This window comes from Xiphophorus maculatus, chromosome 13 (assembly GCF_002775205.1).
Source record: "Xiphophorus maculatus strain JP 163 A chromosome 13, X_maculatus-5.0-male, whole genome shotgun sequence".
NCBI classification, from domain to species: Eukaryota; Metazoa; Chordata; class Actinopteri; order Cyprinodontiformes; family Poeciliidae; genus Xiphophorus; species Xiphophorus maculatus.
This window is the reverse complement of record NC_036455.1, coordinates 14,097,400-14,124,569: the sequence shown is the minus strand read 5'-3', so window position 1 is coordinate 14,124,569 and position 27,170 is coordinate 14,097,400. Positions and strand designations below refer to the sequence as shown.

General features: G+C 41.3%; 2 protein-coding genes across 3 annotated transcripts; both read left to right on the top strand.

Moving 5' to 3' along the window:
• Positions 1-2,410: 2,410 nt before the first annotated feature.
• LOC102217205 (hormone-sensitive lipase-like) lies at positions 2,411-15,957 on the top strand. 2 transcript variants are annotated; one of them, XM_023344953.1, is made up of 11 exons: positions 2,411-2,485; positions 5,626-5,873; positions 6,478-6,762; positions 7,205-7,295; positions 7,701-7,846; positions 7,941-8,126; positions 9,456-9,608; positions 10,422-10,566; positions 12,315-12,542; positions 13,834-14,192; positions 15,349-15,957. In XM_023344953.1, the coding sequence occupies exons 1-11, from the start codon at positions 2,476-2,478 to the stop codon at positions 15,568-15,570; spliced, it is 2,073 nt and encodes a 690-aa protein (XP_023200721.1). In that variant the 5' UTR covers positions 2,411-2,475; the 3' UTR covers positions 15,571-15,957. The 2 variants fall into 2 exon arrangements, with proteins under 2 accessions (XP_023200721.1, XP_023200722.1); XM_023344954.1 differs by lacking the exon at positions 2,411-2,485 and adding an exon at positions 2,500-2,953.
• Positions 15,958-17,010: 1,053 nt separating this feature from the next.
• LOC102237787 (probable ATP-dependent RNA helicase ddx6) lies at positions 17,011-26,680 on the top strand. Its single transcript, XM_014470161.2, has 13 exons — positions 17,011-17,163; positions 18,339-19,289; positions 19,370-19,474; positions 20,460-20,589; positions 20,664-20,810; positions 22,532-22,626; positions 22,710-22,832; positions 23,520-23,648; positions 23,738-23,854; positions 23,933-23,996; positions 24,485-24,586; positions 25,338-25,560; positions 25,653-26,680. Exons 2-12 carry the CDS (start codon positions 19,068-19,070, stop codon positions 25,553-25,555), a joined length of 1,452 nt encoding a protein of 483 aa, XP_014325647.1. The 5' UTR covers positions 17,011-17,163; positions 18,339-19,067; the 3' UTR covers positions 25,556-25,560; positions 25,653-26,680.
• The last annotated feature ends 490 nt before the right edge of the window (positions 26,681-27,170 follow it).

Sequence of the window (27,170 nt, the reverse complement as noted above, 5' to 3'; positions counted from 1 at the left end):
GTGGGTTTGGCATGTTTACATCAACGATCGGCCGGATTGGTTGAAAACTTTTCTGAAACCTTTGCTTTGTGTACAATGTTTTTTAAACGATGTGGCTGATTAGTTTGAAATGTTCAAGGCTTTAGGTTTGAATCTGAAGTAATTGTATCTGATTTAGTTTTCTTCAAATAACCAGCTTTACTTTTTAAAAAACAAATTCTTTATATGAAAAATTGGAGAAATATTTCTTTTATTTGGTTTAGATAATTACAAAAACCTGATAAATTTTTTTTGTAAATGTATTTACAGTTCTAAAGTTGATTAAATTTTACATTTTTTTGCCAAACAACACAGACTGAAATATTTTACTTTTTCTTTACAAATAAAAACTTAAAATTAAAGACTCTTCAAAAGTCTACAGACTTAAATATTTTTCCTCCATCTTTCTTTCTAAAACATCTCCAGATCAGTCAGACTGGAGATGTTTTCAAGTCTTGCCACAGATTCTCAGTTGGATTCAGGTCTGGACTTTGACTAGGCCGTTCTGGTGTCCTCTGATCACTTCCACATGTTGCTGTGTAGTTTGTGATAAAAGTCAGATTTATGGATTCTGGTGGCAGTTGGCTGTGTTTTATTTAGGGACAGGAGAGTAAAAGGGGCGGTGAGTCAAATAAGTTTTCATATTTTATTTGTAAAAACTTTTGAACACTTTGAAGCTTTTATTTTCACTTCAGGATTACGCTCTACTTTGTGTTGGTAGGTCATGACATCAGAATAAATTCAACATCTAGGTTCTGATTTAGATTCGTCAAAAACATGCCAGGTTTTTGAAAAAAAAAACGTCTTTTTTTTACCATAATTAATCATTTCGAACTTTTTTCCACCTTTAATTGAACACAAACACTTTTCAGATAAACTACAAAACAACCAAATGAAAACAGTGTGTAAAAAGCATTTTATTAAATAAAGGTATTAGTCAGGAGAAGGAACAAAATTATCCTCTGTTAAAAAATTTCCATTTTCCAAAAAATAAGATTTCCACCTTTAACCAACTTTTCTGCACAGTTTGACCTCAAAATATGAACTTTTGAGGTAGAAATGTAAGAAAACCAGAATGAAATCCTGCTGCAGCTGTTTTTTCCTCCTTCACTGCAGACATGGTTGAACAAATCTGAAATACATCAATGAAACCGTCCTGATCGAGCCTCTGTGCTAATAGTTCAACCTGATCTGTTTGAACTACATTCCGTTTGTTCTGTCTTAAAATAAATCAATTACACTTTAACAACCTGCAGCTCTTCACTGGAATCTCCTGCATCTCGTATTGATTTGAAATACTTTTCAGATCCCAGCCTGACACAAAGGCTCTTCTGGAATAAATCGACAGCGCTGACCCCAGATCAGGCAGCGCTGACCCCAGATCAGGCAGCGCTGACCCCAGACCAGGCAGCGCTGACCCCAGATCAGGCAGCGCTGACCCCAGACCAGACAGCGCTGACCCCAGATCAGGCAGCGCTGACCCCAGATCAGGCAGCGCTGACCCCAGACCAGGCAGCGCTGACCCCAGATCAGGCAGCGCTGACCCCAGACCAGACAGCGCTGACCCCAGATCAGGCAGCGCTGACCGCAGATCAGGCAGCGCTGACCCCAGATCAGCTCTTCAGTCCATCGTCTAATGGCTGCTGGAGAAAAAAAAATCTCCTTTTACTCCAAACTGTCATCCTTGGTGTTTTTCACAGATTTATGATGTTCAATGCACATATGTTGTGTAATTTTTAGCAGTTAGTGTGAAAACAATGTTTAAATTTATTTCTGTAAAGTTTTTGTCTGGCTTAATTGAATTTGTTAAGCCATACAGTATTTTAACAAACTTTGCATGTTAAAATACTGTAATTAGCTTAATTTTACATGATCTTGGCATAATTTTGATCTTTTTTATTTCTCTTTCAGATGAAACATGTTGCTTTAGATGAGTTTTTATATAAACATACAAAGTTTTAAATATTAACTCCCAGAAAGATAATTATACATCACAAGGAATTGAAATAAAAAAAGAACGTTTTTTTACATCAATATATTGATTCATTGCTAATGTGAGATTTTAATTTTATTCAAGATTAATTTTTTTTTAATTGTTTATTTTTATTTTGATTTATTTGGTCTAACTTCATGTAATTAACTTTTAATTTGCTTTAATTTTAATTTAGTTTCATTTAGATTAATTTCATTTTTATCTGTTTAATTTAATTTGTTTTACTTTATTTTATTTAATTGACTTTTATGTTTAATTTAACTTTATATTTAATTTCATTCTTTGATTTGTTTTATTTTAATTTGATTCTGTTCCATTGAATTTATTTTATTTTATTTTATTTTATTTTATTTTATTTTATGCTAACTGTTTTGCTTCTGTTAGCTAACAGCCTGAGGTCCGCGCGCTCCCGCGTCCGGAGGAGCGCGCGGACAGGATCCGTCAGAACATGAAGGAAGAAGAAGATGCGGATCGGTGAGTCTACATGCGGGTTTAAAACACCACAGAATCGCATATTTGTTGCGTTTGAATGTTTTTTAACGCACCAACTCGACGCGGATCGGGACTGTGACCCCCCAGCGATGCCTCCGCGTGTCTCCGGTTCGTCACGGAGCTCATATTCCCAACTAAAGTCACCAAACTCGGTGTCGTGAGCGAAGTTGTCTCCAGGGGAAATGGTCGCGCTCAGCCTTGTGTTTGGTTCAGAGTGATTCAGGAAATAGAAATTGAGCTGTAATGGTCAGAAACGGGGCATTCTGGACAGGAAGCGGGACAAACGTCGGTGTGTGTTCAGCTCAGGCTGGTTGACAGCTCCACGTCATCCATCAGCTGATGAACTGAAAGGACCACAGCGGCTTTTATTCTGGGGAAACTGGGACGTTCCGCTGGGAAACAAAGAGCTCCCAGTCCTGGAAGGGCAGCGTCCTGTTTAAAAAGCTGAAGGTCTGTGGTCAAAGTTAGAGAGAAAAACTTTAAAATAGCTGAAACTTCTGGAAGCAGAGGTGTGGCTTCAGGAAACTTGCCTGCCTCAGGTGGACCGGAAATTAATTACACCTACAAACTACATGGTAGTTATGTTTTACAGCAAATGTTAATGAATCCAAGCACCAACTACTCTGGCTTTCCTCAATGTTTAGGAGTGTGTTTATTTGAATTCCTGCATTCTTGAGGTCAGACACTGATGTTGGACCTGGCTGACATTAGCCCGTCTAAATAATCCTGAAGGTTTCTTGTCAGGTTGAGGTCAGTTCTCTGAATTCACGTCTTTGTGTTGTGTTATATTAAACTGTCTCCAAGATGTTTTATGCATGAAATTGTCCAGAATATCTTCTTGTACTGAAAAATTAGGATTCCTTTTCACCAGAACCAAGAGGCTGAGCCACATTGTAGCTTAGCAAACTAAATATTTAGTTAGGAAGCTGAAAATGTATCTTCTACCGAAATATTTAGTTGGAAGCTAAATGTTTAGCTTGTTAACTGAATATTTGGTTTGGATCTAAATATTTAGCTCCCAAATATTTGCTAAACATTTAGCTAGTAAGTCAAGTATCCAAATGAAATATAAACCAGCTAATTGTTTAGCTTCCTAACTCAATATTTAGTTTGAAACTGACATTTCTAAATGAAGGATTGAATAATAATAATAATAATAACATAAAAAGATAAGTGGAGCACTTCCTTCATTTGGTTAATTTCAGCATTTTTGAGGATATGCATCACATTAATTGTTGAAAACGTTTTGATAAGCAGCGATCCTCCATTCTAAGAGCTTTGTGGATGAGTCAAAGCCTGTTGTTTCCTGTTGTAAAATATTTCTGCACAGATTATTCAGTGTTTGAAATTTAAAACACATGAATCGTCATGTTTTGTTGTAAGAAAATGGTCCCTGCATGGATATTTGCTCGTGTTTCTGCAGGAAGCTGTCGATGTTTTTTAGGAAGATCTGTATAAAAACATTCAGGCTGACTCTAATCAAATACTGATTACCCGACATTTCCTCCTCATTTTAAAAGATTAACTCAGGATATTTTAGTTTTTCTGTTTTCAGATGTTTCTTCTTATCGATCTGAGTGACACAACATTCAGGAAAATCAACACAAGTCCTGCAGAAAGATAAACCACACGAGTCTCTGATGGTCGGCCCTCACGCCACGGCCGTCGGATTGTTTATGATTATTTACCTTCAAATGTTCAGCAACGAAAAAGTATTCACTCCTCAGAAACCTTTCCACATCTTCTGTCTTTTCAACCACAAACTTCAATGTGAAAAACCAACAATAAGTAGAGACTTAATGTCAAATGGAAGGAAATGATTTGTGCTTCCTTTTTTCTCTGATCAGTCAGATGTTGATGTTACATAAAGGTGTAATAACCAGGAAGTTAAGGCTGCAAGCTAACATGGACCAGAGACGTTTTCCGTTCCTCTGGTAAGGCAGAGACCCACCAGTGGGTGGATGGGACACTTCACTAAGTTCCGTCTCTCCTTTAGCGCATTAACTCTTTTTGGAAAAAGCTCCTCCAGCGTTCGTAAAAACCTTTATTTTGAATTTCACTGTTTCTAATGTGATGCTTCAAAATGCTCATTAAAAATGGCAGTGAAACATGGTGGTGGTAATGTCAATGGGGAAGAAATATGGATCTAAATCTGGGTTAAAATGGCCTAGTCAAAGTCCAGACCCAGTTTGAATCTGTCTTCACAGAATTTCTCCGTCAAATCTCACTCAGCTGGAGATGTTTTAAAAACATGAAACAGTTAAGCATGATTATTGAATATTCGTCAACTAATTTAGTAATTGATTAATCGTTAAATGAAGTCTAACAGAAAAAAAAGTAATTGAGCCAAAACTGTACAAAAATATAAACATTTTGCATTTAAGATTAAAGAATCTTTTCTATCTGAAAAACTGTTCAACCCAAAACTCCTTCAGTGGCGGTTTTAGCTTCACCTAAAAGAAAATCTCATGTTAATCTACTTTTTCTATCCAATTATAGTCAGTTAATCAATAATTAATCACCAGATCAGCCCTGTATCGTATTGATGGAAGCAGAAACAGCTTTTAAGATGTTTATGTTAAAGTGTTTTTTAGCTGCAGATGCATCTTTGCTACAAATGATCAAACATTCATCAAAAGGCTGCAATAAAATGTTTGATTTCTTATTGAAAAGGAAACTAAAATATTTGTTTATGTGCATTTTTGTGTATTTCTTATGTAAACCAAAAATTGTAGAATGTGCCAGTTTTTTAATCTAATTAATAGATTAATCTTCAGAATAATGGATTAATCGTTATCAGCCAGAGGAGGATGCAACATGATAAATTGTCGAAGGGGTGTGAATATTTTCTGTATTCTGCCCTGGAGCAGACTCAGTCAGCTTCTCTCTTCGGTTCAAAGTCCTGCCTTGAGAATTCAACCCTTGACCGAACAGATAACACGAGTTCAGATTAATCAGCGCAGTGGTGAGTAACGGGGATGAGCCCAGCAGGACCTGTGTGTTTAACCTTGATGATTGTCTTCTTCTCTGCAGATACCGACCGCATCACATGTCTGCTGATAGCGCCACAGGCTGATATAAACCGCAGCTAAAGTTTCCTTTCTCTGGTTTCCTCCTTCCAGACTCAGAGATGGACCACTCGGCTGTGTTCACAGCTCTGGATAAGGTCTGTGAGGAGAACATCTGTGTCCTGAGTGGCCCCTCCGAGTCGCCGTACGGCACCGTGACCAAACGCCTGGTGGCATGTATGAGGAAGATTCGCCAACATGGCCGCGCCCTGGAGCCAGTGGTGGCCAGCTTCACCGCCGTCTACCATCACTACGACTTCGACGCCCAGACGCCTGCAAACGGATACCGAACGCTGGTCAAGGTGAGGCGCACTTTCAGGATCTGTTAGAAGTTCTGGTAGACTCGGCCGGTTGGAGAGCAAACCTGCAACATTTGTTCCATTTTGAGTCAAATGATCCAAATGCTTTGAAACACCTGTTCCCCTCCTAAACTGTGGGGGCGCTGTGCCAAGAACCTCTGAAGGAAACAACACAAAAACCTCTGAAGAAGACAACAAACAAAAATGGAGGCGTCAGATTTTAGTGATTGGAGGATTTCTCTTTAGTCTTTGGTGAAAGACCATGAACCATTTCTCCTGCTAGCGCTAGGCTAGCATGAGTTTTTGGTTGCATTTACCCAGAATGCCCTGTGCTGTAGTCCACTTCCTGTTTTTGGAGCGGTCTCCGGTCCGCTTGGCGTTCACATACGCATTCAAATCAAACCAGAGGCAGGGTCACCCTGGAGAGGTGGGGTCACCCCGGAGAGTGACCCAGTACTGGTACCGGTCGATCACAGAACAACACAGAGATAAACAGGACAAACAAACATGCACACAGTCAGACCTCAGGGTAATACCAAGAGATCGATAGAGTAACTGCTAACTAAAATAATTGCTGCGTCTAATATTTCTCCTCTGCTGCTTGCAGGTGCTGCAGTCCTGCCTGGTGCACATCATCCATAAAGGTCGCTACATCGCCTCCAACTGCAGAGGAGCCTTCTTCAGGGCGGAGCACAACGCCGCGGAGATGGAGGCGTACTGCAGCGCCCTCTGCCAGCTGCGGGCGCTGCTCCACCTCGCCCAGCGGCTCATCCACGACAACGCCCACGGGCATCTGTACTCGCCGCAGGACGCCGACCTGAGCGACCGCTTCGTTCAGGAGTACAGCTCCATGCACAAGGCCTGCTTCTACGGACGCTGCCTGGGCTTCCAGGTGAGCCGGCAGCGTTACGCTCCCACCTGTCCTGATCGACACACCTTCATCCCTTAAGTGCTGCTGCGTTGATTTATTTATTTATCTATTTTGTGTTTTATGAATTTCAGAATGACATTTGAAAATGTTCAACTTTTAATACTCAGAAAATTCCTCAAAAAAAAAAAAAAATCCTGATCAAATTTTCGACTTTTGGAACTCAAAAATGTTTGTTAGAAACTTTCTGAGATTATTCTCAAAATATCTGCTTTTGTTTATATGAAATTTGCTAGAAAACAACCTTTCCCACTTTGTCCTCTCTCTTACAGCCCTAACACGCCGTCATAGAAATGGTTGCATCAGATTGTTTGTATTTTTATTTTTTGGTTATGTTGACCAGAGAGCTGCAGACTGAATTGTCATTTTCTGGGATAAATAAAGTTTTTTTTGTTTGGTTTGGCAGTTCTCTCCTGCTCTGCGACCTTTCCTCCAGACCATCGTCATCAGCATGGTTTCCTACGGAGAGACGTACGGCAGACAGCAGTCTGGCATAGGTGAGGCTCTCCAGGTTTATTCCCACCAGCCCTGTTCAGTCCACTTCAATCCAACTCCAGTCCGTCTGCCTATAAAGTCCGGTCTGGTTGGTGAGGCGTGAACGACCTCTGACCTCTGGTCCTCCAAACCTCGGTCTGGGTTCGGTTGAAGTGAACTCTGGTTCATGAAATTTAAACATGAATCTAATTATTCTTCCTTCACATAGATATATGCGCTCAGATCAGTCTGACTGTGTCTGGTTTCTGCGCTCAACCAAATCACGCCATACTCAGCGGGTTTGGCTTGTTTGATCCGCAGCAGCTGGAAATATTACAAATGTTCCGACTTTGTTCCTGTATTGATGTGAAAACAGCGTCAGTGAAAACGCTCCCGCTTCGATGTGATGCGTTTTCCTCTTCCTGCAGGAACGGCCGCTCTGTCCCTCCTCACCTCAGGGAAGTACGTCATCAACCCGGAGCTGCGAGGCGCCGAGTTCGAACGCATCACCCAGAATCTGGACTTGCACTTCTGGAAGTCCTTCTGGAACGTCACAGAGTCCGACATTTTATCAGTAGGCAGGGTCAAAAGCTGCTGATGTCATCAGATGGGCAGAGGAGCTCTGCTGCGATGCAGACTTTCATTCCTCGTGTTTGTTTTCCTCCCAGGGCTTCACCCGGATCGCCTCCAACCCGGTGCAGGTCAACCTCACGCTGACGGTGCCTCCAGAAAGCCTGCGGCTGCCTCTGGCCTCTGACCCCAGGCTGTCCACCAGCGTGTCGCCTCCCGTCGCCCACTGGGGCCCGGGGCCGGTCCACATGAGGCTGATCTCCTACGACCTGCGGGACGGCCAGGTGAGCGGGGTTTCCCCCAGAACCTGCTGGTAGGGCCCAGCCCACTGGCATCCCACCGTGTTTTCTGTTACAAAGTGTTAAAAGGTACAACAACTTAAAGCTGCATCATAATTTAGAAATAATAGCTTGTGAGGCCAGTTGACCCATTAAACTATAAACGTAGCTTAATCTGTCTTTACTAGTGTATAAAAAACCCTACTTAAAATACACAAACAATGCTTAGCCTGGTAGGAGGGAAGTAAAGCCTGGCAGCCCGCCAGGCTGATAACACACCGGGGGAAACGTTGATTCACATGGAGCCGTAACTCAACGTCCAAGCAGGCGGTGCTGTCAGGTTTTGGTTCAGACAGGAAGCAGACGACTAAAGAGAAATGATGCTCAGCAGCTCAGATTGTTTTCTGCATTAATCAGGCTGAAAATAAACAGATTAGTTGAAAGCAGGAGATTCTGCAGCGTTTCTGCTGGACCAGTTCTGCTGTGCTGTGAAAAAACACATTTAACCAGAATGTTTTGAGTTATTTTCTCTTCCAGGCCAGTCGGTTCAACAAATCAATTAAACTGAACCTGAAATTCAAGCAAAGATGAGAGGCATACTTCCACTAAAGTGTTTAGTTTGCTGTTTTAGCTCAGATTTAGCTTGCTTAGCTCCCCCTGGGTTAATTTTTCCAGATAAATTCAAAAGCACTAATTAACTTTGCTGCTTTGTAAAATTTCAGTTCAATAAAATTTTATTGAACTGCTTTGTTTTGTTTCTCAACTGTAATAAATTCTTCAAGTAGTTAGTTTTGAATAATTTTATTTAAAATAAGAGACACAGGATCCGTATAAAAATGGACAGAAGATGTAAACACATTAGCGTGGTTGAATTTAGCGCTGTAGCTTTAGCTTCCTCTCAGCACCATGTTGTTGTTGTGGGTTAGCGTAGCGGAGCTAATGCTTATGATTAGTTCTTTAGAGTTATTGCAGCGAACCTTTTAGCTAGCAGTGCCGACCAGTAAGAACTACTAATCACTTGGTAACAGCTCAACATCTTCATGTGCAAACGCCGCGTTTTTCCACTTTTGATTTGATTTATTTGGTAAAGATTTGTCTGAAATACTGTTGTGTTGCTAGCAAACAGTTTCATTTGGAGGCTGACAGATGGTGGATTTGTTTAACTTTATTTTTAGCGATTTTGAATGTGAATCGGTTTTTTGATGCACCCTAGAATACAGACAGTTCAAAGGCAATTTTACCAAATACTAAACTTGAAACAGTTTTAATGTCAGACATGATAAATATTTGTTTCTCCCCCTGTTGCAACAACGTGGCGCTCCTGTCGTATTTCAGGACAGCGAGGAGCTGCTGGGGTTTTCCCCGGGTGACGTGGCGCCCATCGCCTCGCCCCGCCTGCCCTGGCTGCAGAAGAAGCCGCCGTCGCCATGGCTGCTCATCCACTTCCACGGAGGCGGCTTCGTCGCCCAGACGTCCCGTTCCCACGAGGTGAACCGAACGCAGCGCTGCTAAAACTCCCTGAGGATTAGGAATCGGATCTAGGGCTGCAATCATTGTTTTAGGCACTTATTCTGATGATTGATTGATTAATCTGATGATTATTGATTAAACTATTAATTCGGTAAAAATAAAAATTGGCTCAACAAGCAGATTTTTCTTTTATCCTTTTTATACATTATTGAGAAAAGCTGACTGAGTCTGCTGCAGAACAGAATAAAGTTATTGATTATTATAATTGATTATTCTGATGATTAATTGATTAATCAGAAAAAATCGGCAAGTTCTGCATAAAGTTTACGTAGCCACTTAAACTTATTGATACAATATTAGAAAAACACTAAAGCACCAAATGAACAAAACCTTTTTAAATAAGAAAATAAACATTTGAACAACATTCCTTTAGTGATTTGTAGCAAAGGAAGAATCTGCAGCTGATCTGGTGACTAATTGTTGGATTAACAGACTAATAATTGGATAGAAAAAGATGCTTAGTTTTTTTACAGAATGTGAAACTGAAACTGAACTGAACAGAACTGAAATCCAGTTCTGGATAGACCAGATTTACAGAAAAATAAACATTTTTTCATTTTAAATTCAAACTTTAGACTTATTTTGTAGAGTTTTGGCTTAATTGCAGCTCCGTTTGTGGAGTTATTTCAGCAAATAGCATTTATGTCAGTCTGTTTATTCCAGTTAACGATTAATCGTTTACTAAATGTTTTGACGATTAATTTGGATGTTGATTAATCGTGATTAATCGTTTCAGATGGGATCACCACGTGTTTTTGTTTCCTTCTTCAGAATTACCTCCGTAACTGGTCGAAGGAGCTGAGCGTCCCGGTTCTGTCCGTCGACTACTCTCTGTCGCCTGAAGCTCCGTTTCCTCGGGCGCTGGAGGAATGTTTCTACGCCTACTGCTGGGCGCTGAAACACTGCCACCTGCTGGGTACGTGCTTCATGTCAGGAAACACTGAAGACGCTTCCACCAACTACTGCCCAGTGATAATCAATAATACACAATAGTAAACAAAGTAATCTGTCAGTTCTTCTGACGATTAATCTCATAAAAAGTTGCTCTGTTCGGTACCGCCAAGCTTGTAAAAAATATGAAAAAGAAAATCTGAGTAAAAACAATTCAGTTCCTCTTTTTCGATCATTTTATGTCTTGAAGTGCAAAACGATTCTTTTCGTCTGAAGTTTGAAATATAATTTATTTTACTGAAATATTTTTTGTAAAATAAATTTCACATCATTACTTTCCTCGTCCACCAGCTATAGATGGAGTTTCCAAGCTTTTCCACAGATTAAGCTCTGGACTTTGACTAGGCCATTCTAACCCATGAATCTGCTCTGATCCCATAATATCTCCAGCTGCCTGTTTGGGCCCAGACTTCCCACAGCATGGTGCTGCCACCACCCTGCCTCAGCAGGAAGTGCAGTATCAGCATGCAGCCCAAAAGGCTCTGTTTTGTTCTCCCCTGACCTCTGACCTTCCTGCTGGGTTCCTCCATGGTGATGGGGGTGTGGTCCCCACGGGGCCACACAGAGGATGCAGGGAGGGCCTCAGAAAGTTTGTGACATGATGAGAAAAAAATGCACAAATAAAAATAATCAGATTTTAATCATAAATTTGTAATTATAATTGTTTTTTATCATATAATCGAATCTGTTTTTCAATCAACATTATAAAATATAAAGGAACCGACCAGAAACGCTGCTAAAGAAACTTCTGGGAAGCTGAAATCAGAAGCTGTGAGGAATAAATGTACGCTAAACAAACGTAACCCGTCCTCTGCAGAACCTGAGGTCAGAACGCGTGAGGCCCGGTTTCACCTGCAGGATTTGTGTTCAGAGCCAAGCAGGAGAAATGTGATCTTTGTTGGCGCTGCCTGTGCGTTCCGGCCGCCGTGTTTTCAGATAAACTGAAAGAGTTTTTTCAGGGAATTGTTTGGACCTGCAGCAAAGAGAAAGCGGGAGTTTTTCCAGCGCTGCTTTGCAACAGTTTCCTCCAGATTTCAGTAACAATAGCGAGACCTGCAGCGTAGTTTGTTTTGTAAAGTGCAGATAAAACAAATCTGAGCAACAAGCCGGACTAGTTACTTTGCTGCTGTTAGTTAATTTATTAAACTTTACTAAACACAAGATTTTCAAAGAAAGAGACAGAAATCCTGTTTTTGTTGCTCAGAACCAACAAAATCTTTTTTTAGTCAAGACCTAAATAAATATAAAAACTGGATGTTTCTTTTCATGAAGCAAACCCACAAAAATGTATTCAATCTGATTTATATTTTTTATTTATTTTCAAATGCATCTCTTTTGTTTATTCCCTCATTTATTTTGAAATGTATTTCATTTTTTAATTTTTGTTTATTTAATCATCTTTTTATTTCTTATTTATTTATTCTCAACTTTATATTTTCATTTATTACTTTTTCATGTGTTCTATTAATTTTATAATTTTACTTGTTTATTTTCTCTTATCTACTCATTAATTTTCATTTAAAATTGAAAACAACTTATTTATTTCCTGTTTTGTTTCATCCCTGAAGGAAATTGAAAAGAAATGATTAAATTAATAACTAAATATATTATTATCATTATTATTTTATTATTATTGATGGAATTACAACCACGGTGATTAAAGTGTCTGGTGGAAACATTGATGACAGAACCATGTGACCGTGTTCGGTCCAGGTTCTACGGCGGAGCGGGTCTGCCTGGCCGGGGACAGCGCCGGGGGGAACCTCTGCATCACCGTCTCCATGAAGGCGCTGACCGCCGGCATCCGCGTCCCCGACGGCATCATGGCCGCCTACCCCGCCACCCTGCTCACCACCGACGCCTCGCCCTCCCGTCTGCTCACGCTCATCGACCCCCTGCTGCCTCTGGGCGTCCTCTCCAGGTGCATCAACGCCTACGCAGGTAAGTGGGCGGGGCTTCGCGGCTCGTTTAGCCCAGCAGAACCTTCCGGCGCCGCGGGAGCGGAACGCAGGTCAGCGAGGAGAATTACGTGTAAACGGGACGATGAGGGAGGAGGGGGGAGGTTAATACCGGCCTCCAGGGCCACTCACAGCTTCTCCCAGGGCCGGGATCCGTGGCCCCCCTGCCCACCGCTTTCTGTGATCAGCAGGAAGTTAATTAATATTCACCTTTTTAAAGACATAATGGTTTAATTTTCCTCCTTAACACCGGTTCTAAATGATCTTCTTACAGTCATATACTGTATGTGATGACTTAAATGAAATTGGAAATATTGACATTCTTTTTAATATATTCTATAGGTCCTCATTTATTATTGAATATAATAATTAAATTTGTGAATCTAATTAAAATGGTCATTTTTAGAGCAGCTTTTTGCTTCCTGTTCTAAAGGTTGTAATGAAATAACTTGATCTGCTGCTCCGTGTCGCTACAGAGAAACCCAAGCGTCTGATTGGCCAGCTGCACACCAATCGCCTTTACTGTTACTCACTAGTATTTCTGCTGTTGAAATAAATGTATGATGTCCTGTACATCATTTCAAAGGCGTACGGTTGTATAATTGAACGTCCGTTTGCAGCCATTTTGACGGGCGAGTGTAAACGTTGAGTTTATACTCGCCAGCCAGCAGCAGCTTTTTTGGATTTAAAGTGACAGGACGCCCTAAAGCAGAACTGAGCAGAGTGAAATCTGATTATTTGAGAAAGAGTTTATGTAAAAAAAAAAGTGTGCATGTTCTGAATGGACCACGGAGCGATCCTAACGGCTGAAGGAAGCGTCGGATGTCAGATTTCTGCTTCCTTGGAAGGGAAATAATAAAACTGGATCCATGTGATTCTATCTGTATTTTAAAGTGGCTTCAATAACTTGAAGGAAAAACTGAATGAACCAAACTCGGAGAAGCAGCATTCAGCTTCTATGCACCACAGATCTGGAACAAACTTCCAGAAAACTGAAAATCAGCTGAAACCCTGAGTTCCTTTAAATCTAAAGATCCAGCAGGTTGGATGGGATTTTGAAACATGATCAATGAAACATTGATGAACTTATTTATTTATTGAGTGTCTGTGATTTTGGTGATGGCTCATCAAAATGGGATGATTGTTTTTCTCATTTATTGACGGCACGCTGTTTTTATTTCTGTGTTTTGAAGCTTTTTGAACTGCCTTGTTGCTGAAATGTGCTAACAGTAGTACACTTGATTAATGGTACTGACCCGGCCCGGTCCCTCCAGGTTCGGACTTCCAGACGATCCAGCCGTCAGAGCGGCGCGGCAGCCTGAGCGCTCTGGGCCGGGACACGGCCCTGCTGCTCAGCGACCTCACCCAGGGAGCCTCCAACTGGATCCAGTCCCTTCTGGACCCGACCCGGACCGCGCCGCGCCAAGGCACCGACCATCGCAGGGCGTCGGCCGGCGCCGCCACGGCTGGCACCGCCGACATCCTTCACTACCCGGACGGCTTCGAGCCGCTCCGGTCCGAATGCCACGCCTACGTCCTGCCCACGTCCTACCCCGTCATCAGGAACCCGTTTGTGTCTCCTCTGCTGGCGCCGACCGGCCTGCTGAAGGGCCTGCCGCCGGTTCACCTGGTGGTAAGACAGGAAGGAAAAGCTCAGGTTATTTCTATACTCGTTGTTTCACAGGAAGAAACTTCCAGCAGAACCAGAACCCGGATCAGAACCAGTTCATGGTCCAGGATCTAAAGGTTTATGCATCATCCTAAAAATCCAGGTGAAAGAAAGACGGGTTCTGTTTGGGAGGCAGAACTCACAGCAGGTTCCCAGAAACTATGGGGGAAAATTTGACCAATAGAAACGCTCGACTTGCCCCGCACTGACCAATAGAAGAGCTGCTGCTAACGTCCCGCCCCCAGAAGTGTGGAACATAATCTGTAAAATGCTGTTTGAAAATAATTTCATAATTTCACAAGTCGGTGTGATTTATTTATTTATTTTTTTGCTAAAGTAAAATTTCATTTAAAAAATAAATAAATGAAATTGGAAAAAAAACATGAAGTTTGTAAAACTAAAGCCTGAAAAGATATTTTGAAAAACAAGATTTTACAAAAAGAATATCTGGAACAATAATTGGAAAAAATAATTTAAAAAAAATAAAATCTATATTTAGCTTTTTCAATTCAAGACACATTTGACCCATGCTTGATATAAATTTCTATTTTTATTTATTTTACCCCTCACTGGGTGAAATTATTGCTGACCATTTTTTTAATGGAAAATCTTCAGTACAACACAAAATTTTAATCTTTTTATAACCAAACTACTACAACAAACTGCGTCGATCCAGGATGTTTAACTGAAAAGCTGATTTCAGCTTTTATCTAATTCGTTAAGTTTGGCTAAATATAGAGAGTATTTAATAAAAGTAACCTAAATCCTGTTTTTATACTGAGAATAAATTTGTTAAATTGAGAACAAAACAATTTGAAAACTAGACGTCTTTCTACTAATAAAGCAAAAAAACTTTTAGGTTTTGGATGAATAACAAACCTTTACTGTTAAGAAATGAAGTGAGAGTTTATTTGCTTGATTTTATTATTTTCTTTGCCCACAAGTAGATTTTGACTCTAGTCAAATTTTGACTAGTTCCAAGCCCCCGGATTGAACGTATGTGCACTCCACACTTTTCAGATTTTGAACAAGCTGAGGACTCTGACAGTTCCTCTCCACTCTGTGTTGATGATAAAACACGGTGAAGTTTGGACTGACGGGTTGCTTCATTTCCCTGCAGGCGTCGGCGCTGGACGCCTTGCTGGACGATTCGGTGATGTTTGCGAAGAAGCTGCGGGCGATGGGCCAGGCGGTGACCTTGACGGTGGTGGACGACCTTCCTCACGGCTTCCTCAGCCTGGCGCAGGTCTGCAAGGAGACGCAGTTTGCCTGCGACATCTGCGTGTCGCGGATCCGGATGGTCTTCCAGCCAGACGCCGCTGGCGCCTCGCCGCAGACTTAGCGCCGCTTCGTCGGGTCGGTTCTGCCACCACAGGAAGTAAAACTGCACTTTAAACCTGAACTGCACAGCAAAACTGGATCCGACTGACGGGTTCCAGGTTCTGATTAGAGGAAAATTCAGAACCGCAGGAGAAAATCTGTCCTCAGGTTCTGAAACATTCTCAAAGTAAAAACTAATTCTCCTGTGAAGGTTCTGACTCTGACCCGCCGTGCCTTTAACAGAACCTCCTGCTCCTCCTCCAGCATCCAGCAGGAAACAGGAAGTTCCTTCCACATTAACTGTGTTGTTATTAATATTGTTTTGTTTGGACCCAACATGTAATTTGATGTTTACAGCTGTTTGTGAAAAGAGCAAACTCCAGAGTGCAATAAACCAGAACTACCAGAACCTTTTGGGTCTGTTGGAATATTTAGATCTGATGTTTACAGTCAGCTGCAGAAACTGTCCACCGTTCAGGAATATATTCACTGTCAAGTTTTACTGCACCGCGTCAAAAAACCCTGGAGAAAATAATAAAAAACCTCGGAATAACATTTAATTTTATTTCACCATTTATCAAATGATTAAAGAAAATTGAAGCTAAATAAATAAATCATGAAATAAAATGCAAAATAAAAGATTAAATAAAATCTATACATAAATGATGAAAAAAAATTTAAATGAGAAAATAAAATTTAAAATATATAAATAAACTAAATAAAATTTTAAATGTATAAATAATTATTTTTGAAATAATTGAAGGTAAATTAGGAAATTAATCACTAAATATGCAAGGAAATATTTTTTGTATTTAGTAAATAAATAAATTAGGTAATGTACGGCACATTTTCAGCAACAAGGCTGTTCAAAGTGCTTTACATGAATTATAAAGAAATAAAAAGCAAAACCAAAAGAAAGACAAAACAGTAAAACTACATACTATTTTTACCCCATGCTTAATACTAAATTAGGAAATTATGTTGTAGTTATTTATTTTCTCATTTATTTGTTATTTTTAGCAGGCTAAGTCCTCCATATTCTGCTAAATACCCTGGAGAAAGTAATCAGTAAATAAATGTCACAATTTATAAAACAAACTGAAGAATATTACGCCATACATAGCCAAATTTAGCGACCCACCTAATCTTATGTAAGATTTTCACATAATCGTATGTAAAAAAGATTATTATACATATTCTGACTTTTAACTTCATAACAAACTTCTAACCTCATAACATTTATTCAGTTTGGAAAAGTCACATTGTAACAAAAACATAATGAAATAAAAGTATTGTTACTATAAGTTAACATAACTTGTATATAATATGTTTTCTTCTTATTCATAATGTAGACTTGTTTTAATTCAGAGCTGTGGATTCAGGCTAAAAACAGCCGCCATACTGCAGTCTGGCGGCAGGTGGCAGCAACGTCACCCCAGACGCCTGATAATAAGCCGCAGGGATTCATCGAAGAAGAGGAGGCGACCATGTTGATTTAAAGGAAGAAGAAACACAATAGAGACGAATTATTTCAAGATATTTTCAGCTAATTTAGAAGAAAATTGTTAATTCACCGCACTCAGAGCATCGCTCGTACAGTAACGCAGCTTTTCAGGTATGTTTATCGGACTTTGGAAGGCTCACTGCCGGTTAAAACCCGGTTGTTGGCTCGTTAGCTCCGTGCTAACGGCTCGTTGTTGTGTTGGATTTATGAAGCGTCAAATATTCATAACGAAATAAAGGTCCAAGTTTGTATAATATTACTAAAAATTAGGTTTTTACAACTTTATCTGCATTTAAAGGAGTAAATTGTGTGGTTTTTAGTCGGAGTGTTTGCGCTCGGATTTTAGTTTAAGTTTGTTTTAGCCGTTAGCTGCTAATGTCTTTCCTGACGCGCAGTTTCAACGCCACCTTAAAGCTTCTCGACTCAAATAGAACCAGAAAACCCATCAGAACCGCCCGCAAACTGGAATGTATGTTAATATATCAATTCAGAGATTAGTTTGAATTTGACTGTGATTGTTAAAGTTAAAGTTAACGTTAAGTTGTGATTAGCCGTAGCTTAAACAACGTGAGTCCTCCAACCTTCAGTGAGTCACTTTGTTTCTGTTTTCAGTTGTTTCTGTTTCCCAGCAGGTGTGTTCTGGACACACCTGCTGGGTTTACCTGCGAAGCATCAAAACAACAAACTCCACCGGCCTGCTTTGAGCTCATCCTGAAAGGCTAACTGGGCCAAATTAAATTGAAACGAGCCGCGATTTGACTATTAAACTGATTTCTCTACAGTGCAAACAGCCTTTAAAGCAGAGATTTTTTCAATCAGGCTTAGTTACAAAAAATGTGATTAAAATTATCCATTTCTGCATTTTTATTTAGAAATGGCCATAAAACTGTTTTCTGCTGAAAAGGTTATTTTACAGATTTAAAAAAGTAGAAATTATGTTTGGTGAACTTGTGACTTGTGTTTTTTCACCTTAAAGACGACCCAGAAGCTGTTGATGCTTCAGGTTTCTGAAAGAGGATCTGAGAAGAAAATTCTTGTTTTTAAAGTTGGTAGACAAATAAAACATCTCAACACATCCTGAGGTTGTTTTTCTGGTTTCACTGCCTCTGAACGTTAACATTTTGGTTTTCAGTCGTTAAATCCTGATCAAGTTCTGTAACGTTTTACTCTTCAGTATTTTTCAGACAGAAAGCAGAAGCGCCGTGGCTTTGCTTTTTGAAAGTTGATTGATGATTCATCCTGCCTGTTGGAGTCTGAAGTGTTTTGTTTGGATCGTTTGTTTCCAGGTGGGACGTTTGAGTCGTTGGTCTGGATCTTTTGGAGGCGGGGAGTTTGCGGCGCTGCACGCTTCGGGCCGACCGGATCATCCCTGGTGTTGACGGAGAGGAGGAGGAATAAACCCGGAGCACAACGGAAACGCACTGAGGACTCTACAAGGGCGGAAAGCTTCTCTGCTTTGGACTAAATTCCTTGTTGGAACTTTATTTTTTTTCCACACATGAAGAAACAGAACCTCTCCCAGTGGAGATAAATGAAATTCTGGCTTTCTGGAGACGACCGTGTACAAAGTTGGACTTCCTGTTCTCTGGATCAGGGACATGCAGCAGCTCTCTGGGACTGGCAGTAAAAAGCAGAGATATTATTGACGATAGAAACTCATTTTGGTGCAGATTGCCCTAGTTGTTCTGTTTCAGGACTGGAACCACTTCGATGCTTGTTCACGTATAATTTTTCTATATCGTGGACGAGTCTATTTCTGCACATGGTTGCAGATTTCTCTTCATTTGGAAGAGTTTTTGTGTAAAAACTAGTTTTGTTTTTGTCGGCTCTGCAGCGGTCACTGTGATGAGCTGCAGCTTCGTGTTTATATGTAAATATTACTGAGCCATTTCTCTGCAAAGCGCTTTGGACACACAGAGAATATTGTTGAACGCTTTATTAAACTTTAGGATTTTTTACTGACGACAGAATTTAAGAGACAAAAATCTAAAAAAACAAACAGAAGTTCAGGAAAAATGGCAACAGCCCGAACGGAAAACCTCGGTCCGGTCGTGATGGGACTGAATAAGCAGAACGGGCAGCTCAAAGGACAGACCAAACCTGCCGCAGGACCCCCAGCATCAACTCAAGGAAAGAATCCAGCCGGGAGCAACCAGGACGGCGGCGGAATCAAGTTTGGAGACGACTGGAAGAAATGCCTACAGCTCCCCCCGAAGGACAACAGGGTCAAAACCTCAGTGAGTGTCGGCCCGGCCGCAGCAAGCCCGGTCCGATTTGGGACAGCCGGTTCTGATGTTGTGTTTGTGTTCTGCTGCAGGACGTCACGGCAACCAAGGGGAACGAGTTTGAAGATTACTGCCTGAAAAGGGAACTCCTGATGGGAATCTTTGAGATGGGCTGGGAGAAACCGTCGCCGATCCAGGTTCAGCTTCAACGCTTCGCTTTGAGAAAACAGAAAATAATTTTTCCTTCCTGGTTTCTAAAAGATGCAGACGGAAACTGACGGTTTTCATCCATGTGAAAACTCAGTTTTATGTCACTAAAAACATTTATGAAAACTGACCAAAGTGGAGATTTGAGAGAACTCTGATTGGTGTGTTCATGGAAAACAGATTTATGGTTCTGTGCATTGCAGTCTCCAAAAAATAAGGAGCCACTGTTTCCACATATTTACTTTAATGCGACTCCCAGTCGACATCGTCTTGTTTTATTAACTTTATATTCTAATACGTTGTTTAAAAGTAGTTCAATCTGTATATCTGTCCACATATGAACCTCCTGACACCATGTTTAATTCCTAACAGGAAGTCGTGTTTTTTATTTTAAGTTTTTGAAGCAATCTGATTGGCTGACAGGTTTTAGCTTTGGGCTGCGCTGCCCCCTGTGGGTTTGGCGTGTTTAAATCGACGCCCAGGGACGAATTTGGGGGAAAACTTTTCTAAAACTGATCATTTGTGTACGATATATTTTTAAACGGCGTTGTTTTCCTTTAAGACCTGACTATGTGGAAAAGCCTCGATGCAGAAACTGTTGCTAATAAAGCTGTAGCTAACTAACTGAAGGTTTCGTTATGAAGCTTAAAGTCAATTTATAATATAAAACCTATTATCAGCTGGCTGACTTTTAAATTAAGCTGGTCACTTGATAATTTTGTGTATTTGGTGTGGTTTGGATGCTGCAGTTCTCCTCCTAACCAGAAGGTGGCACTAGTGAAAACTTAACAGTTTCTCAGGCGGATTGGGAAGACTGTTGTGTTTTATCTGCGTGACTGTTTGAGTTTTTTCAGTGTTTGTTTTGCTCCGTCACACAGAAGCAGATTTGAAACGTCACATAAAGCCGCGTTCATTCAGCGGCTCGGAGTCTGAGGTTTCCTCCAATTGGTGGTGATGATGTCATTTCCTCTGCAGGAGGAGAGCATTCCCATCGCGCTGTCCGGGCGCGACATCCTGGCACGAGCGAAGAACGGCACGGGGAAAAGCGGCGCCTACCTGATCCCGCTGCTGGAGCGGATAGACCTGAAGAAGGACCACATACAGGGTGAGTCCGCCCCTCCCCCGCCCGCTGCTGCCCGCGGGGAGCCGTCGCTGACGTTTCTCTGCGCTCTGCTGCAGCCATCGTCATGGTGCCCACACGGGAGCTGGCGCTGCAGATGAGCCAGATCTGCATCCAGCTCAGCAAACATCTGGGCGGAGTCAAGGTGATGGCGACGACCGGCGGAACCAACCTGAGGGACGACATCATGCGCCTGGACGAGACCGGTAACACTCACTCATTCATTCATACCGGCAAAATCTGTCATTCATTCACTCACACTGGCAAAATCTATCATTCATTCACTCATACCGGCAAAATCTATCATTCACTCACTCATCCCGGCAAAATCTATCATTCATTCACTCACTCACTCATACTGGCAAAATCTATCATTCATTCACTCACTCATTCATTCATACCGGCAAAATCTATCATTCATTCACTCATACTGGCAAAATCTATCATTCATTCATTCATTCACTCACTCATTCATACCGGCAAAATCTGTCATTCATTCACTCACACTGGCAAAATCTATCATTCATTCATTCACTCACTCATACTGGCAAAATCTATCATTCATTCACTCACTCATTCATTCATACCGGCAAAATCTATAATTCATTCACTCACTCATTCATTCATACCGGCAAAACCTATCATTCATTCACTCACTCACTCATTCATACCGGCAAAATCTATCATTCATTCACTCACTCATTCATTCATACCGGCAAAATCTATCATTCATTCACTCATACTGGCAAAATCTATCATTCATTCACTCACTCATTCATTCATACCGGCAAAATCTATCATTCATTCACTCATACTGGCAAAATCTATCATTCATTCATTCACTCACTCATTCATACCGGCAAAATCTGTCATTCATTCACTCACACTGGCAAAATCTATCATTCATTCACTCATACCGGCAAAATCTATCATTCATTCACTCAGCAAATTTCTGCTCTTTGAAGAGTTAGTTTTTGAAAAATCTGTGCGTTCCTCGGGTTTCCATAGTGATGGCAGGGCGGCCATTTTGTTCGACAAGCGACTTCCAGTTATTTAGATTTTGAAATCTATGACGGAATATTAGGGCCAGGCTAAGACTTTATTTATTTCATTGAATAACCAGAATAAATCCTGATCTTTTTAACTGTGTAACTTTGCTGTTTTATTATTTTTATATTTAATTTTTAATTCACTATTGTGGGCTCAACTTTGTCTCATTATTTATGTTTTCTTTTATCTTTGTTTTGTTTTTCTCTGCGGTTTGTTTGAGCTGTGGCTGCTGTTGATAAATAAAGTTGATTATGATGAATAAAGCAGTAATATGAGGAGAAAAAAGCAGAAATTTAATGAGAATTTATCCCCCGACTCAGATTGAAAACGTTCAGTGTCTTTCCTCACAGTTTGGTTTTTTTGGTGCATCTTTATATCTGGCAACATATTATTTGTTTAATTGTTCTATATTCCAAAAAATTCTGCTAGTGGATCTTGAACTTTTTTTTTAATCAATATTTTGAACTATTTTGTTAAAATAGCTCCAGTTTCCTGCTGAAGAGTTATATGTCAGTTAGTTTTTTCTTATTTTAAATGTGCCAAGATATTTTCAGTAGAAACTGAACAGAAACACTTGGTAATATTTTGTGTTTTGCAGAGTTTATTATCAGTAGCAGGACTTGTGTGAATAACTGAGACGGACTGAGCTGCGTTTAGAGGCTTTATCGTAATTTTAAGAGATTTTCTCTGGTAAACTTTTGTCCTTTTTTCCTTTTATTTTGGCTAAATTGCCGTAGCCCGACTCTAAAACTCACAGAAAAGACAATTAAAATAAAAGCCACTTTTTGAAAATATATTCTATCATTTCTAACTTTGCTTTTTAGAAAAAAGAAATTTAGCAAAATAAAAGGTGATTTAATGGTGTTTCTGCTTGCAGTGCATGTCGTCATCGCCACGCCCGGCCGCATCCTGGACTTGATAAAGAAAGGCGTGGCGAAGGTGGACCGGGTCCAGATGATGGTGATGGACGAGGTAACCATGACGACAGCCCGTCTGTGTTGCTGCCGCTCGCTCTGGAGCGCCGCGTTGACCTTCCTCCTCCTCCTCTTCCTCAGGCGGACAAGCTGCTCTCTCAGGACTTCGTGGTTCTCATCGAGGACATCATCAGCTTTCTGGCCAAGAACCGGCAGATCCTGCTCTACTCCGCAACCTTCCCCATCAGCGTCCAGAAGTTCATGGTGAGTCAGCAGGACGGGCCTCTCCGCAGCCGTACGGTTTTCCCTGGAAGGCCGCGGGAACGTCAGCAAATCTGGGAGGAGTTTGTGAGTCAAAGCTAAAGGTTCAAATGTCAGGAGGTCGAATCCAGGATTCCCAGATCTGGACCAGAACAGAGGAATAAATTTCCAAACTCCCAGGAAATAACATAAAAATAAATAATAAAATAAATCCCAGATAATTCTGTGAATTTTTCTACCAAGTCTGCTGCAGAATTTATTTAAAGTAATCTGACTTTTTAGCACAGGAATGTGTAAATCATTTTAGATCCAAAATAAAAAGAATCCAGTTCAGATTATTTTAGTTTGAGCACTTTCAGCGTTCAGACATGAATAAAAAATATATGAAAATACAGGAAATAAAATAAAGACAAAAGAACAAAACGAATAAAAAAAAAAATCAGCTGACGATTCAAACTCAACACCTTTCCCGCTGCGTCCGCCATTGTTATAAGATCAGAAATCTCCTGTTCGTCCTGCAATGCATCCTGGGAAAAGGCGGGCCAAGTCCAGGGAAACGATGGACGCAGGTGGATGTGGTCGGCACAATTGGCCCGCGCACCACACTTTGGACATCCCTGCCTGTCATTGCCTCTTTCTGGGGTAAATTTCTGCCCTGGTCTGATCCGTGTTCTGGTTCTGGTTCTGCAGGTGAAGCACCTTCAGAAACCCTATGAGATCAACCTGATGGAGGAGCTGACCCTGAAGGGCATCACCCAGTTCTACGCCTACGTGACGGAGCGCCAGAAGGTCCACTGCCTCAACACGCTCTTCTCCAGGGTAACCGCCGCCGACCCGCCACAGACCCGCACCGTGGCTTTAAGAACCGGGTCGAGCTCTGACAGGTCTGCTCTCTGTTCTGGTTGCAGCTGCAGATCAACCAGTCCATCATCTTCTGTAACTCCACCCAGCGGGTGGAGCTGCTGGCCAAGAAGATCACGCAGCTGGGATACTCCTGCTTCTACATCCACGCCAAGATGATGCAGGTACTGACCCGGTTCTGTTCCCGGTCCCGGTCCAGCTCGTCTGGGTCTCTGTTTTTACAGGTTCCCGTTTGTTTTCAGGAGTACAGGAACCGCGTGTTCCACGACTTCAGGAACGGGCTGTGCAGGAACCTGGTCTGCACCGGTGAGTCTTCACCTGGAATCCTTGAAATCCTTGAAAAGTTTTTCCTTTTCAAGGTTTGGAAAGTGCTTGACATCCAGACAACACAGTTTGGCAATAAAGTTAAATCTGTAGTTTGATTTAAAGCCTAAATTTGTTTAAAACAGAAATTTTCATACAGCAAATAAAAATATATTTTCTCTCCATCTGAAGTTAAATCAGACAAAAACTTTCTAGTTTTAAATCGACTAGAATCACTAAAATAATTTCTATTTTGTGTTAAAGCTTTTAACTCGAAGGTTGTTTACCTTAAGATTTGTTTGGGTTTTTTCTATGTGATGAATATTCATTTATTATCCATAAAACTTATTGATAACCTTTATAATGTTATTGAAATTTTCCTTCTGACTCCAAATGGTGTGAAAGACATTTTGTTAGGATTGCAGATTTAATTTAAATACATTTTTTGCTCGTCTTGTGGAAACGTTTTGTTTTGCTTCCTGCTGCTGCAGATCTCTTCACCAGAGGAATCGACATCCAGGCTGTGAACGTCGTCATCAACTTTGATTTCCCTAAAAATGCAGAAACGTACCTCCATCGCATCGGGAGGTCAGGTGGGTGGACGAGTCCGGAAACGGGTCCGGAAACGGGTCAGGAAAACAGGTCCGGACTCGTTTCCCTGATCTGAAAACGATACAGAACCTTTTACTTTTTTACATGTTGTCGGATGCATTATTTTATTTCACTTAATTTTCTCAGCAAAACGACCAGAACCAGTAAATAATGGGATTTATTTTTCTGGTCTTCAGGTTGGAAACTATAAATTGGAAACATTAATTTCAGCTTCATGAATTAATTAATTCTGTAGCTAAAAACATAAATAAAAATTGTGCTTCTATAAAAAAGTAAACCTTCATTAAAGATAGTTCTTTTTTTAGAATAAAATATAAACAAATGGTTTATTTGTTTTTAGATAAAATTATATAAATAAATATTCTAACTTTTCAGATTTTTATGTTTTATTTAAAATGATGAATTAAAGATAAATTTCTTTTTTATTTGTTGGATTGATTTTAAATAAACTATAAATGCATAAGATTAAAAAATAGTCTTTAGTTTTCAGGATTTTTATTTTTAGATTCATTTTTAAAAGGTATAAATTTATATGTTGTCTTTAACGTTTTGACTTTTTTATTTTTAATAAATAAAATGTATAAATTAATATATTTTTTTATACTTTTTAAAAAGATTTTTATTAGTAAAATACTATAAAATTACTTTTTAAATAAAAGAAGGTCGGGTAACATTAGTGACCCTAACCTGAGGAGCGCCGTGACGTTAATCCTCTGTTTCCATGGTAACCAGGGCGGTTCGGCCACCTGGGTCTGGCCATCAACCTGATCACCTCGGAGGACCGCTTCAACCTGAAGGCCATCGAGGAGCAGCTGGTGACCGACATCAAGCCCATCCCCAGCAGCATCGACAAGAGCCTCTACGTGGCCGAGTACCACTCCGGGCCCGTTACCGACGGCGACGAGGACGATGCGGAGGAGAAGCCGCCGCGCCAGCAGGACAGTACCTAAAGCAGGTGGCTAACAGCTACGGTTTCCACTTCCTGCTTCCGCTGCAGCAGTCGGGTTTCTCCTCGCCGTCCTAACCGGAGTGTTTTCTCCTCCGCAGAGCATCGTGACACTCCGGGCTTCGCCAGACGTCTTTGCTCCACACTACTCTTCATCATCTTCCTCTTCATCCCTCGCTTCCAGAACCTTCCGGCCGGTTCCTCACAGTTCTGCTTGTTGTTCTGCACCGGCTCCAACCTGGACTCCAAACCGAGTCGTGCATGCCCGCCGCCCCCTCACCCGCCCCTGACGCCGCCGTTCTCACTTAAGTGCCTTACTTCCTCCCTGGCGCACGCTCCCCCCCCGTCCTGCTGCAGCAGCAGAGCACAAACAGCAAACCCGTCGCAGCGCCCGTTATGCAACAAACCCACAACCCGCCACCTTGTCCTGCCCGGACGCCGCTCTCCGAGGCGTCGCAATAAAAAATGGCAGCTTTCTTTAAACGCAGCGCGACTTTTCCCCTCATGAATTAGAAGAACGAGCAAAAGCGCAGAAACTTCCTGCGTGGATCTGATGGCGTGCACGGGGAAAACGGGAGCAGCTCCTGTTTTTACTGTGAACCGCTGCAACAGAAACCTCCGATCCGCTCTCAGTCGACCCGAACGGGTCTGGCGCCGGTGCAGAACAGCAGCTGAAACTTCCCTTTCCATTTTATTCCTTCTGGTTTTCATTGAGGCGCGTCGGAAGCCCGGACTTGTCACGCGTAGTTGAATGTATTAGATGCCAATGTTTGTTCTGCAGCCCGGACCGGGCTCCTCCGGTCCGGTTCTGAGCCCAGGCCCGGATAACGCCGCAGTTTGATGCAGTGAATCTGATGAACGTTTGGTTCTGATTGGATGTCCGTGTAAATTTGAAGCCAAACTTGTGAGCTTTTCCAGTTTTCCACCAGAACCAAACTGCGGCGTTATCCGTGAACTGGACTCGGCTTTGAGCCCAGAAACTTCTGAACATTTCTGTTGTTTTTTTTTGTTGTTTTTTTGCTGCTGAGTGAAACTGGTTCAGGTTTTCTTTTCCTGACGGACCAGGGAGCGATGAAACCAGCTCCGGCTCTACCGGACCACGCTAGACGGGTTCCCCCCTCCTGCAGCAGCAATAACTTTTCCTTTTCCTGCTCGGATCCGGTTTCTTCGTTTCGGAACAATGAGGTTTAGTTTGGACTCGGCAGGATTGTAGCATCTCTGAACAGGCAGCTGGGGTTTCTTTCTGTCCTCCCCTTACAGAGCATCACTAATGATTTAAAAAAAAACATAAAAAAATATTTTTTTGCTTTTAAGATAATTTTTTTTGTTGCTTTCGCTGGTTCTGATGGGAGCCACATTTTTTCCAGAAACCAAGTGTTTAATCGGAAGCTCGCCGCGCATCTTAAGGCTCCTCTCTGGTACTTAAACCAGGACACAAATCGTTGATTTGGAATAATTTTTACACCAAAACGTTTTTGTTTTAAGTGCCGGACAGAGCGCGGAGTCGGACCAGAGCGGTTCTGGAAAGATCTGCAACGGTTTTCCGTGTTCTGACTGAGGTGTTAAAAATCAAACAGGGAAACCGCGAATTTTGTTTCCAGTTTCCGATTGAAAGCAGA

What these genes read in the sequence shown, in the direction of transcription:
- LOC102217205 (XM_023344953.1), top strand. An exon ending in CAGACAGCAGTCTGGCATAG is followed by an intron (nt 7,296 to 7,700) that starts GTGAGGCTCTCC and finishes CTCTTCCTGCAG; the next exon opens with GAACGGCCGCTCTGTCCCTC. An exon ending in TGCCGCCGGTTCACCTGGTG is followed by an intron (nt 14,193 to 15,348) that starts GTAAGACAGGAA and finishes ATTTCCCTGCAG; the next exon opens with GCGTCGGCGCTGGACGCCTT.
- LOC102237787 (XM_014470161.2), top strand. Translation starts at nt 19,068, where the DNA reads ATGGCAACAGCCCGAACGGAAAACCTCGGTCCGGTCGTGATGGGACTG. An exon ending in GAAGAAGGACCACATACAGG is followed by an intron (nt 20,590 to 20,663) that starts GTGAGTCCGCCC and finishes GCTCTGCTGCAG; the next exon opens with CCATCGTCATGGTGCCCACA. An exon ending in TCAGCGTCCAGAAGTTCATG is followed by an intron (nt 22,833 to 23,519) that starts GTGAGTCAGCAG and finishes CTGGTTCTGCAG; the next exon opens with GTGAAGCACCTTCAGAAACC.